Source organism: Ictalurus punctatus, chromosome 9 (genome assembly GCF_001660625.3).
Source record: "Ictalurus punctatus breed USDA103 chromosome 9, Coco_2.0, whole genome shotgun sequence".
In the NCBI taxonomy this organism is placed as follows: domain Eukaryota; kingdom Metazoa; phylum Chordata; class Actinopteri; order Siluriformes; family Ictaluridae; genus Ictalurus; species Ictalurus punctatus.
Genome location: NC_030424.2, coordinates 25,071,213 through 25,085,936, shown reverse-complemented (window position 1 = coordinate 25,085,936; position 14,724 = coordinate 25,071,213). Strand labels below are relative to the sequence as shown.

General features: G+C 39.1%; 1 protein-coding gene across 1 annotated transcript; it reads left to right on the top strand.

Moving 5' to 3' along the window:
* Positions 1-2,074: 2,074 nt before the first annotated feature.
* ccdc177 (coiled-coil domain containing 177) lies at positions 2,075-13,759 on the top strand. Its single transcript, XM_017475449.3, has 3 exons — positions 2,075-2,844; positions 5,208-8,340; positions 12,805-13,759. Exon 2 carries the CDS (start codon positions 5,214-5,216, stop codon positions 7,749-7,751), a length of 2,538 nt encoding a protein of 845 aa, XP_017330938.1. The 5' UTR covers positions 2,075-2,844; positions 5,208-5,213; the 3' UTR covers positions 7,752-8,340; positions 12,805-13,759.
* Positions 13,760-14,724: the final 965 nt, after the last annotated feature.

Genomic DNA, 14,724 nt, shown 5'->3' with positions numbered 1-14,724 from the left:
GAAGAAGACTTTCACTTTATGAATAATTAAGATTTAGATTTAGTATGTTTTAGTTCATTCTGGTTACCACCAACAACAATCGCAACACCATCAACACCACCAACAACAGCAAAATACACATTGAAATATGGATCAAAGGTACTTCCATAAAAGTTATGTGTAATGTGACACATCAAAACCATTAAACACAACAGTTTACTGTACAGTCGGTTTCCTACGCCACTCTCTAGGGATATCCTCTCCCAACCATGTAAACATTACTGTTCTGCTGTGGCTAAAAAATTCTTGTTTTGTCTGAAAAATATTTATGCTTGGTCAGATCATTGGAATTTTTTCGCATGCTGACAAAGAAGGAAAAAAATGGGGTTGGGTTTTCCCTCAAGCAGTGCATACAGTGTATAACGTGTATACTTGTAGAGCTGTACTGAGGAGTAATCAGATTAATAAAACATTCATAAGCGTATTATTTTTGCATTTCTATGACCATGATTAGGTAAATAAGTGAACTGAGATGTAAGTGTTTCCCATTTCTGCTCCTCTGAGCAGTTGATCAACACTTTCCTAAACTCTTCATGATGTAATATGAGTGTATCAGTGAATGGAAGGGTTAAGAACTGTGTACCTCAATAAATTCCTGGAATACCTCCCTCCTGAACATTTTGTTGTTTTACCTGTTTCCCAACACACCAAATTCAGCTCATCAGCTAAGCAAACCTGAACAAACTCAATCTGGTAGTGTTAGAGGAAGTAGAACAACCAAGTTTGCAGGCTGCTGGTGGTGTTTCAGGACCAGGATTGAGGAACAATGCTCTAGATTTTAGGCCCTGGCCTTTCAGTGGTACATGCAGTTTGCTGTGCTGGGCATGTGGCGCCTCCACGTGTACAGTTGGTGGTACTGCAGTTCTACTGTATTAAAACAGTGAAAGTACAAGGAGAAAGTTCTATATATTATTATTTAAAATAATAAACATACCACATGTGCAAACGCTGTGATTAGTATTAAGCTTTTATTAAACACATGCATCGTTTAAAGGCATTGTTGTAAAGACTTTTGGGAGACAGGTGTCGTGTTATCAGACCACCGTTTCAGAGTTTTGATGGACAGATTTCAAAATAGTAATCTGTATAATAGAAAAAGGGTTCCTGAAGAGTTCTTTGAATGGTTAATTGTTTTCTAAAGGAGTTCTACTTTCAACATTTCTTTCTGAAAGGGTCTACATAGGACCTTTAAATGCCAGAGGGACACAAATGAATGGATGAATGAATAGTTGGGATGTAGACATAATCTTTAATGCATATTCATAAAGACATTGAGTTAATGTCCTTTTATGAGCTAAGAATACTTTAAAGCAAATACATACAGTAGCTACAAAATCACATTCTCTAGCTTGGGCCAAATATTAATAGAATTATATAGTAAACATTAGCATAATGAAGTCAAATCAAAACAAACAGAACTAATACATTCTAACAAACCAAGCACAGAATGTCAAATAATTACTATGCTGTTTTTTAATTTGAATAGATTACAATGCAAATATGAATTTAACAACATCAAAAAGTACAATACAATAGATATTATATTTAATAAATAAACAAACCTATAATTCACCAGTACGTATTACATGTTTCAATATAGTTTACATCAAACAAACAAACAAACAATAGTAGGACTACAGTCCTCAATAAATGTACTGAACTGGACCAGGGGTTCCCAAACTTTTCCAGGGCAAGGCCCCCCAAATGGCATTAACATTTGACCGAGGCCCCCCTTTTGCAAGATGTCTTTAAAGCACATAAAAATACAGACTTCTGAATATATCCCCCCTTTTTTAAATTAATAATTACATCTCACATATTTACATTACATTACATTAGGAATTGATTGTGTGTGTGTGGTTGTCTGAGAATGAGAATTAATTTTTCACACCAAATTGTTGAAACCCCCCCCCCCCCCGGCGCCCCCTGGCGGCCCCCACTTTGAAAACCACTGAGCTAGACCATTCAGCGTTATATATTTATATAGACCAGCGGTTTTCAAAGTGGGGGCCGCCAGGGGGCGCCCGGCGGGCGTCAACAATTTGGTGTGAAAAATAAATACATGATTTGTTATATATATGCATTACTATAACATGTTATTTGTAACAATACACATCAAAATCACATTTGCTATACCTAACTCTCTAATTGCTAAACAGACAAAACATCAACGTAAAAAAGGGGGATATATTCAGAAGTCTGTATTTTTAATGTGTTTTAAAGACATCTTGCAAAAGGGGAGCCTCGGTCAAATGTTAATGCCATTTAGGGGGCCTTGCCCTGGAAAACTTTTGGGCACCCAGATATATAGATATAGACTGATATAGACTATAAGTTTAATTATAATGCCTCCATTCTGCTTTTAGCAGGGGCTCAAGAGAAGTAAAGCCATAATGAAGTGACCAAGGGCGGCTGTGTTGGATAATTTTAGCCCGCAGTCAGCAGGAGGCGCAGTGTGGATGCAGGAGAAGCGGGATGCAGGTGGAGACTGATGATGATGATGATGATGTGGGGAAGAGGATGGAGGAGGAGGAGGAGGACCATACCCGATCTGACAACACCGAGTTCCTTCTGTGCATGCCAGATCTGTAACCCAACGCTGGCTGTCGTGTCCACGGAGGTCGCGGGATTTTGATAACGTCGGATTTGTTCAGCTCGGATAAATAAAACCGCATCGTGTCGCTGTGGGATTCGGTTTCAGCGCAGAGGGATGCAGTGCTCCTAAGCGCTTATTATGCAGGCTATACGAGGGAGTGCATGCACAGCGCTGCACAACGCTTCGTCAAATTATCAGCGAGCTGAAAGGTAAATCACGTCAAGTCTAAGGATTTGGATTTAAGTTGCGCAACATTTCTTTTCACGCACAGTGGACTCATCCTGATGTGTCGGTAATCTCTTTCAGTGCTCAATGTGTGGGCCTGTGTCGGGCCTTTTCTCGTGATACAAGGTTTACAAGCTTTGTCAGCTTCATTTGATGTTTGTTAAAACAGATGTTTCACCCCTGTAACATGCAGAGTATGGAACACAAAGCTGTTCAAGGTGGTCGTGGTGTTAAAGAGGTTTTCTGTGCTGGGATTCAACCCAATAGGCTATGTACAAGCAGTAGGCCTGTTTGTTATAGGGGATGTGTTTATATGTGCAGGAGATGACGCATTTGAGCAGATTATGTCAGCTATATAGGGTTAGCAGTGATACTGTTGAGTACAAAAGTTTGCATTCTCCTTGGGTTCCAATTAGAATACACAATTATTACAGGATAGAGGATCCAAAGGCTGGTCAGAGGACAGTGATTATAAAACAATTGGTTATTTAAAAAATCATAAATGTGGACAGAGAATATGTTAAAGAATATTAAGAGAACATTAAAAAAAAAGGGGGGGGGGGGGGGGGGGGCTATGCACTGTTTAACTGATTTTGCAAACACGTTTGCCTTACATTTCCAGGGTTGGGGTTTCGAATCCTGTCTCTGCCCTTTGTGTGCGGAGTGTGTATGTTCTCCCTATGTTTTGGGGTTTTCATCCAGGTACTCTGGTTTTGTCCTCCAATCCAAAGACACGTGTTGTAGGCTGATTGGCATTTTCAAATTGTCCATTGTGTGTGAATGGGCGTGTGAGTGTGTGTGCGATTGTGCCCTGCGATGGGCTGGCCCCCCATCCAGGGTGTTTCCTGACTCGTGCCCGGAGTTGCCTGGGATAGGCTCCAGGCTCCCCACGGCCCTGTGTAAGATAAGCGGTACAGAAAATGGATGGATGGATGGATGAATGGATCTTTTCAGTAGGATCATCTCTGAAACCTAATACGTCATATATAGAGCATCTTTATTGCTATTGTATATGTACAGTGAAACAGGGTTTGCAACTCACAGTAGAGTAGAAAACTCCTACAATAGACAAAACCAACAATAAAATGCAGTTATATATCTACATTAAATCTGTGTGTAGAGACTAGAGACGTTTGCGGACAGTTGAAAGTGCAATAGTGTAAGACAATATTTAAATGGTACAGTAATAGCAGCACAGTGACATTTGATGGAGGAGTTCCAATATACCAACCACCATACAATACCTTGTAGTAATCCAGGGTCAAAAATTAAAAAAATTATACCTAATATGTCCTAAGGGAGTAATTTATATGTAAGAATAGAATCGTTGCACTATATCTTGCTACTATTTATTTTTTAAACAAAGTCTATATTTTGTTTTAAGGGTATGCAAACTTTTGCCCTTATCTGTATGTGTGTAGATGTATGTACAGATAGGTGGGTACATAAATAGATAGATAGATAAATAAGTTTCATATTGCTATCCAGTATGCATGTGGACCTAATGTAATTGTGCAAATGTAGTTAGGCCTCCCTAGTACTTGCAGAGCAGATAATAAAATAGACCTACAGTGTGTTATAACCCTAAATATTCAATCCTTTGAATTCCTTCACATTTTGAAACTAAAATATATTTATTTGGGATTCGCTTCATGAATCTGCACAAAATAGCCCATAATATCAAAGTGATAACAAAAAGTGCAAAATTATCTCTAAAAGAAAAATTACAAGTTGGTGTGAAAACCTAAATTAGTTCTGGTGCAACCAGTTTCCATCAGACGTCACATGATTAGTTGAATGGAGTCTACCTCTGCCCAATTTACATGTTAGGTGATCTCAGTATAAACCCCATGGATCGTTAGAAAACATATATAAAACAAACAGTATCATGAAGACCATGCATCTATCAAAAACAGTTATTTGGATGTAGTTCTGGAAAAATGATAACTCGTATGGCTGAAAAAAAGGACAGAAAAACTTTTTACATTTTTCAGAGCACCATTAAATCCATTATTAAACCATGGAAAGAATATGGCACAACCACTGCTCTGGCAAGAGGATTTTGTCCAGGTAAAGAGGGCATTAGTCAGAGAAGCAACAATATTCAACATTATGGATTATTTTTCTGTAGATTCATGTCATATAATCCCAATTTAATCCATTTCAGTTCCAGGGGGTGAATACTTATGCAACTCACTCTATGTACTATATGACAGTTGAGTTGCATCCTGTAACCTTGGGTTACTAAGGTTCATCACCCTTAAACTATGATCTCTGGGATCTCTTGAGCACTACAAACAGCACCTCACCTATTCATTTTCTTTCCTTTTTTCTTTGTATCACACAGCTCACCATGGTGGATCCATTGGAACCCGAGGACCAGAATAAGATCAGATGCTCGTATCTTGAGACCCCAGCTGCAGCACCTGAAGCCCCCTGTCTACCTGAGCAGGATGAAGATGGGGAAAAGGAAAAGACTACTTGTGACTCTCAAGAACAAGAACCCACAGTTGAGCCTGAACAGATCCCTCAAGGTAGCCAGTTACAGAACAGTGAACCTGAACATCCTAAGATACATCTAGACCTTTACAACTTTGATTCCCCAGCTGCAGAAGGTAGCCGTTATGTGCTGACCAGCCCTCGTTCACTCGAGGCATGCGCACGATGTGGAGTCAAACCAGTGGAACTTCTGCCTCGATCGCTGTCTGATTTTGCACGTGAGGCACCTGGCCATAGTATGCGTGTAGCCACAGGCATGTTTGAAGTGTATGAGAAGAACAGACATGGTAAACTCAGACAGTGCAGAGAGGAACGAGAAAGAATAGTTCAAGAGGAGAAAAGAAGGGGCCTCCAGGCAGCAGTGAACAACAGCAGCAGATCACAGGATTCAGAAAAGCCTCAAGATACAACCAGCACTGGAGTGACTAAGCAAACCAGTCATGGTTCTCTTACCTCTGGTCCCATCGCCAAAAAGTCACCTTCTAGCAGTGGTCCATCAAAACCACATAGTACACCAACTTCACAGCCCGTCTCAAAAAATATATCTCAGTTCTCAGGCCAATTAGCAAAAACATCCCCTTCATGTGCAAGTTCATCTACTAAACCAATTTTAGCTCAATCCTTAACAGCAAGTCCAGTGAGCAGTGGGCATACAGTTAGAGGAACATCTGTAAAAGAGTCTAAATTACTCGCTGCTGAGCCTGCTGGAAGATCTCAAGGATCCATATCTCCAAAATCATCGACAACGGGAACACCAGTATCCAAAAAAACATCCAGTACCCTAAAAAAGTCTGCAAACACATTCCCTAGGTCAACACCAAAGCCTTCCTCCTTTCCAAGGATGTCATCATCTCTTGCGCCAGTTGTATCAAAATCGGCAGCGCAAAGCCCTGCCAATGGCATCACTAGTCCATTCACTCAGCACAATGGGCACATTATGTTCATGTCAAAAGCCAGAGAAAGAAGCCATTCTTTAGAATCATTACAAAGAAGAAGGGAAGTGGTTAGCTCTTCTAATACTTCAACCACTACTACAACAGCAACAACAACCACGTGTGCCTCTTCAGAGTCCGCATCCTCCTCTTACAGCTGGGAAGGGGTACGGGATCAATGGGGTAAGACCTCTAGTCCTCGTGCTCGTACCTTAGCTACCTTTAACTCTCTGATGGGCCGAAGCTTAAGCTTGGGAGATCTGAGTCACTCTCCGCACACTACACAGAAGGTAGATCGCATTGTAAAAGAGGTAAAGCGGCGAGGGCTCAAGGCTGTACCAGAACGTGACCGCAAGATTGCAGCATTAATGCTAGCCAGGTACCAGGAAGAAGATATTATGAGTCAGACACGCTACGTTGCCCATTTGCAGTGGGACAGTGAACGCCGGATAGAGGAGCTGCGGCGTGAACGTGAAGAGCGGGATAAACAGCGAGTGGTGCTTCAGTGCCAGCGAGCATGGCAGTCACAAGTTTCCACCAGGCAGCGGAGACTCAGCCAGCAGGAACGGGAGGCAGCAGCGGCCAAGTTACGTCGGGTGGCTGAAAGTGAAGAGCGCTGGCGGGAATTATCTGAGCAACAAGAGCGAAGCAGGCTGCAAAAACTTCAGCAGGCTGCTCGTGAGGAGAAGCTGAAGAAGGCCATGCAAGAGCAGAACTTAAAAATGTTGGAAGAAGAGCGGGCTGCTATGGTGGAGCATGAGAAGCTGCTCATCAAAGAGAAACTAACCATTGCAGAGTTGAAGAGGCAGGAGCGAGAGCACCGTGTGCTAGAGGAGCTTCGTGGCCTCAATCGCGCTGAAAAGAGGCGGCATACAGCACTCATCCAGGAGATTGAGCGCCGCGAAACAGACGAGCGTGAGGAAACACGTAGGACAGCAGAAGAGAAGCTAAGCCGCTCACTGGAGAACTATGAGCAGATACAGGAACGACGTGGACAAGAGCTGCGGGAGAAAGCCAAGCGTGAAGAACAGCAGATCCAGAAAGCCAGAAAGGCTGCTGAGCAGCGCGAGCGGCAACAGAAAGAGCAGATGGAGGCCCGGGCGAGGGAAGCAGCGAAGCGGGCACATCAGGCCGTTGTGGTGGCAGAGGAGAGGGCCCGAGAAAAAGCCCAGCGAGCTGTCCAGAGCAGACTGGAGAAGGAGCGCCTTCAGAGACTAAATCGTCAGAAAGTGGAGGAGGAGGAGAAGCAGAGGCGCCTGGAGTTGCTCCAATCAATAGAGCGCAAGCTAGAGAAAAGTGAACAGATATTCCGTGAAAAACGGGCTGTGTTAGAAAGTGCCCGCTCAGTAGCACGTGCCTCCTTCCATGTCCGGGACCGTGTGCGAGAAGAGACCAACATGCGCACCTTTGACAAGATGGTCCTGGAAGCACAGTTAAAGGCTAGTTTGGATGAAAAGTGAGATGTTTACTTACATTTACCTACGACTGGAAATGAGCAGCTTGAGCCTCCATGGCCGCCTCATCACAGAACTGGACCCACAGCTTTGCTGAAACATATCTCCTCATGGGATCATGTTTCTTTTCCAACTGTTGAGCCATTCATCATGAACGAAATACATTTCTCTTTGTTTTGCCACTGGTGGTTATGTGTGAATGAGTCACTTGCAATGGTATGCCTGTTTCGTAACATGCCAAATAGCCAAACTTATCTGAAGACTGTTCATAAAAATTTTATTGTTTACTAAATAGCAAGTCACCATTTAATCACTTATGACTTATTTTGGTAGACCCAAACAAAGGAGAGTGCAGAGTGCTTCATAATATAGAACTGGGTGCATGATATTGTTAGAAGTCCCAATCTGACACCTGCTGACGCTGAACCAGGACTTGCCTATGTGTGATAGACAATGCTGACAGAGCAGGGTTTACGTGAAGACGTGGCAAAGAGTGATCTCAGCAGAGTTCAGCTGCTGATGAAGCAGTGAAGTGTTTGGTTCAGCATCAGGATCCATGAACCTGCGCTGACATTCTGCATTCTCTCACAATCAGGTATGTTCGTTTTATTTGCTTAAATCTTACTTAATCATTTATTTTATGAAGCAATAGTCCATTCAAAAATCTTACTAGTACAAATAACCTACAAAATATGTAGAACATGAAAAATATTGTTTAAGCGATGGCATCCGTACAAACGGCCTCTTTTATCAAGCTGGAGACGAATGGATTTATGCGTAAATCATTAGTATGTCGTTAAACAATATCTTTGGTATTCATGAAAATCACGTACATTAAAAAAAAAAAAAAAACTTTGTAACTTACCCCTGCTCCTGAGTATATGTAAATTTATGCACAGTACATTAGACCAACTGATGTAAACCTCAACTTGATCAACTTCTAATCCTATAATTTGCATGGATTACTGTACTTTTATATATGTGGAATATACACATATATGGTTAAATTGCTTAATGGTTAAATTGCTTAATGTAATTGGGTTTACAGCATTCATCCAGAGAGACTTATAGAAGTCTCTATCCAAAACACAGCCTCATGCAAGTTCACTAGGTCAGGGACTAAGAAACTAAGAAAACTCATTTAGAAAACTGCAGTTCGTGATTGTTTGGGTATACATGCGCCTTCTGTCAGTCTTTTTATAGAGTCTCTCTAATGGCCCTTCACTCAACCCCCATCTCAGTCTGTTTGGAAAGTAGAATAAACATAGGCAGAATTTTTTTTTATTATGCCATTGGTAAAAATGGTAGCAGGGACCATTGGGGAAATCTATTATTGGTGAAAGTGATGGTACCCAGAATTAGCTAAGTTGTGCCTGGACAGGTATGGAAAAGCAGTCTATATAAAGCATTAAGCAGTTTTTACATAATGAACACGTCACCCACTTAACCGCTAAGATGTAATCTTTATTTATTATGTAATTATGCGCCTTTAATTAGCACGTTAGCAATATGTTTTCTGAAAAATTGCATACATCCTTCTGATTCAGCTCATGAATACAACACCTGAAGTAGAGGACACTGTTCACCATTTGAATACAAACTAATTTTAAACTGTGGTCTTCAAATGTAGAAATGGGGTCATACTGCAGTCAGACATTTCCAAAAATTATCCGAACTAATCTGCAGCTGAAAGTAACAAATCGTACAATTACATAATCTTCATGACTGAAAAAAAGGGGAAGCAGAAATGGAGAGGTGCCTGAGACACATTTCTGTGCAGTAGTTGCCATAGTAATGTGCAATGGAGAGGGTGGCCCAAGCCTTTGATGAGATCCCAAGGGAACAGGGGAATGTGAGTGGGTGAGTGCTGGATCTAGAAGAGTGCTTGCTTACTGCTGAGAGACCAAAGTACAACCCCAATTCCAAAAACGTTGGGACGCTGTGTAAAATGTAAATAAAAAGAGAATGCAGTGATTTGCAAATCTTCTAAACCCAGACGTTATTCACAGTAGAACATAGAAAACATATGAAAGGTTTAAACTGAGTAAATGTACCATTTAAAGAAAAAAAAAATGATTAAAAGGAAACAGCTGGAGGAACATTTTGTAACTAATTAGGTTAATTGGCAACAGGTTAGTAACATGATTGGGTATAAAAAGAGTATTTTAGAGAGGTAGAGTCTCAGAAGTAAAGATGAGATGGAATCTGGATGGAAGCATATGTTGCTCTAAAACCTGTATATGTCATTTAAACAATTATGACAATTTCCTCAAATGGTAAATCAATACAAGATGCATTACGTAAGAAAGAATAAATATGCAAATGTGTCTGTCCGTTTGGACTGGAAAGAACTATACTCGTTGTCTTTTTTTTTCTTTTAGCCATTTCACCTTTGTTAAAAAAATTTAAACAGATTGGCTATGTGGTTTTCAACTGATTATGAATAAGACAGAGAAATTACTGCCCTGCTTTACATTCTCCAGTGGAATTTCAGCTTGTTGTGCCACAGGTTGGTGTATACATGACAAAACGGTCATCGATTATGAATTATGTAATATTTTAAAATATGTAATATGTAGAGTTTAATTGACTTGACACTATTTTTTGTGATTCCTATATTTTTTTCCAGATGATGAACCATTGACAATCACTGAAAGAGCCATATATGGCTGCCGAGCCATAGATTCCCATTCATTTGGATTACAAATTACATTTATACATTCCTTACGTGCTTATAGGACATTTTTAAAGTCAAAATTTATTTTCGAACAGCAGGTCTTTGAACAAAATTAAGAACTGAAAAATGCTGCTTGCTTAAGTATTCAACCCCTTAAGACTAGTATTTCGTAGAACCACCTTTTGCTGCAATAACAGCTTTAAGTCTGTTAGGGGAAGTTCCTACTAGCTCGCGCACTGCTTCGGAGTGATTTATGCCCATCCTTCCTGGCAGATTTGCTCGAGGTTCTTCAAGTTGGTTGGATGTCATGTTGACTGCAATTTTCAAACAGTGCTACAGATAAGCAATGGGATTCAAATCTGGACTTTGAATCTCCCTTCAATTTTGATAAGAAGCCAAGGTTCTGAGGATAAAACGTGTCCCCAGAGCATGATGCTGCCACCACCATGTTTCACTGTAGGGATGATATCAATTGAGTTATGGCCTCCATTAGGTTTGTGCAACATGTGGGACTTTGAAACTTGTATCCAACAAATATTTTGATCTCGTCACAAAAAAAATAAAAATCTTAACTGGGTCACTATTGTGCTTTCATAAAGCACTTCTTGAGCAATGGTTTCTTTCCAGCCATCCTCCCATACAGTCCTCACTTATGCACAGATCCTGAAATGGTTGTCTGGTGCAGTTTTACTTCATTCTCTCATCCACTGTTGAAGGTGTCCCTCACCAGCCTCCATCTTGTTTTTTGAGAGAAAACTCTTGTCTAAGTAGTGCTTGAGTGGTGTGATGCAGCTTCCACTTCCTCACTATTGATCCAACAGTAATTCCTGGGATGTCCAACCTCTTAGATATAATTTTACACCTTATTCCAATGCTATGAAATTCCATTACGTCGTCTTTAACTTACTTACAGTAGAAGGCTCCTTAGTCTTCATTTTCACTCCTTACCTTCAGACTGACAGTCTCTTCAGTGACAACTCATCTGAGGTAGTTTTTGTCTAGATAGTGGGAGCTGTTTTTATATTTTATAGATGGAGGCTAATTATAAGTAAATTGTGTCCTTGTTAAGACAAGTATCTTTCATTTGGAGCTTCTAGAAGTTGGGTGAATACTTACGCAAGCAGCATTTAAATTAAACTTTGAACATTCATTGTAAAAGCATGTGAGTTTGTGATAAAAATATGACTGGAAGAATATTTGTATTTATCAGGTTTTATTCAGACAAATCTAATAAATTCCAGGGGGGTTGAACAACATAGCACACTGACAGGGAAGTGGTAGCTCAGTGGTTAAGCTGTTGGCCTAATGATCAGAAGACAGTGAGCTCAAATCTGCCAAGCTGTTTAGTTGTATTAACTAATAGATCAATTTAAGTCACTCCACCTCTCCTTAATAATCAGTCCCTCCAGGATTTTGCGATCACAGAAATGATTGCGGAATCAAGGAAACTCCGCAATATTTGCAGGAGCTTGCAATTTTTCAAAATTACCACAGATTTTCCACAAATTTGGGCCAAGACGCGTCATGTGACATCATCACAACACACATTCAGACAAAGCTCCCTTCGATTCATGTGCGTCAAACTTGAGTACACATAAAAGGTCTCATTTACCAACAGACATCACTGCGAAAGACAATTTTGTGCATTTGCAATTTCAATTCTAATTCAAGTAGTTTTCCCGCAAAAAAAGCACAAAAAAACTGCAAGTTGCATCGCAAATTTTTGAAAAAGGCCGTAGCAAAATCAAGCATATTTGGCTGCAACAGTCACACACACAAAAAAATAAAAATAAAAAAAAAATAAAATAAAAAAACGAAATCCTATATGGACTGAATAATGAAAAATAATTGATTGCTTTTTAAGAAGTAAATGTTAAATTTGTCAATATTTAAAAACTAAAGCTAGCATAATTTCTAGGTCCTGCTGTGAGTGTGTGAGTATTTTAGTCTTATTTACACTTTCTCAAAGCTTGATGATTAAGTTTCCAGCATTCTTTTATATGGAATGGATTCTCCGATTACAACCACACCCATGAGTATGGCCTAGGGTTATGATTGGACAGTGATTGCATTTCAATATGGCATGACTGCAGTACATTGATGTTCACTTCTAATACACAGTAATTATAGTATAACTTAACAAATCCGATCAAGTGACATAAAAGCAATACATTTTTTTTTGCATGTCATTATTTAAAAGCAATATCGTTTGTGTCTTGCATTTCACATTTTCCATTGGAACAATTGCTTTTCCCTCCGACACAGAATTTCCCCTATTGTATAACGCCTTGGGCCAACACAGGTCAAGGTTTCATAACGCATGCATGGTATAGCCTCGACTCATGGGCATATTAACATGCTTACTTTTTGTTTGTTTCTTAGGTCATATGTTTATGTAGGTCTGGAGATGATGAAGGTGGCATCCTTCGTGAGCTGCAGATTGTTCCCAATAAATTGCACAAGAATGCTGGTACCTGCAATCTCACATTCTTCTCCAATTTAACAGTGATTAGGATACGTGTGATTTTAATAAGCATTAAAATAGTTTATTTTCTGATGTACAGCTACAGTGTCAGGAATGGAGAAAATTTTTTTAATGAGATGGCAATAATGAACAGCCATCTCATTATCATTCACTGACACATATCAATGCTGGATTTCTGTTTCTGTTGTAAAGATGGCCAACTAAAGGAAAAATAGTGCTATTTGGCTAAATAAATAAATAAATAAATAAAAATAGGATACTGTGAAATTAATCTTAGTTTCATATTGTACATCATGCTTGCGCTGTTTCAATTTAGATTGCCAATACAGAGTATTTTCATTGGATAAAATTAAAATGTGAACATCAATCATCTGAACATCTTGTATTAATTAAGTAAAATAGAGTAAAACCCACAAGTTAAATGATTATTGGCTGTTGTATTCTCATAATGATTCTTTTTTTTTTTGTGAGGATGTAGTATGTGTCATTGACTAGTACAATAAATGATTTGCTCTAACAGTAACCCTGAAATGCTGTTAGTTACAGCACAGCAGTATTATGTTCATGTGTGTGTATCAGTTAAGTGTATTTTTAGTCCATCACCACATTTTCAAACTCACGAGACTTAAAATATTAAACTCTCACAAGAAGAAGAAATCGAAGCTGTTGGGTGTGCACAAACAAAACTAAACAGACTGATCTGTTTAAAACATGTGATCTAACCTGCTTACAACAGTAGTTTTTGTGAATAGGGTGCTGTATGAACGATTAAAGAAAATAAAGTCTGAACTTTTCAATGAGTGGTATTGTGTCCAGTCCATTTTTAAAAAAAATAAAAGTTTATTTATCTGAGATATTGCCTCATTTTAATAATTATTTAATTCAAGATTCATGTGGCTATGTAGCACATACAGTAAAATACTCCAGCCTCAGCTGTATAATATTGTAAATGTGTTACAGTTCAACACAAAAAGCCATGTGAGATTCTGTATCAAAAGGACCTTATTTTATATACATACAGTTGCAATCAAAATTGTGCTCACTGAAACCTCAGTGTCTGTTGCCACCAAGATTGCTGCTGGTCTTTTGCAGTCACTCGAGGGTTTTTCACAACCTGCCTTCTCAGAAATCTGCTTGCAGCCGTTGATAGCTTCCTTTTTCTGCCCCGTCCAGGTATTTAGTGTGTTCCAGCTCAAGCACACCTGCTGCAACTAATGAAGCCCTTGATTAGTTGCATATTTGTGTTGTTGTGAGGGATTCTATTAAGGGGGGTTGAATAATTTTGAGACTGGAGAAGTCATTATAAGTTGCATTTTTCAGTTGAATTTGGGGAAACCACTTAAAGCATTTGATGTGTTGAACTAATTCAATTGCTTTTCTTTGATTTGTTCATTGCAAATAGCTGTACATTTTGACAATAACCCTGACACACATATATAACACACACACACACACATATATATACACACATACATACATACATGCATACACACACTCCATTTTTTCCATTATCTTTCATAATAAGTTTTCTGTTTTACTTAAGTTTCTTATTTTGTAACAGTTTATTTAACATGACTTTTTTTTCCATTATAGCCAGTTGTCATTGTGTATAATTTGATTTCATAGCTATAGATCCATGTTCTACAAAGATTCACATTCATTTCTTTATTTTATTTGTATTACTTTTTTATATTAATATTTAAATATTTAAATTTTACATTTCTTTACAGAATAAGATTCATTTTGTGAACTAAAAAAATGATTGCTTATTTAACACATCACATTAATCACATAATAAATCAAAGAACAGAACAGGT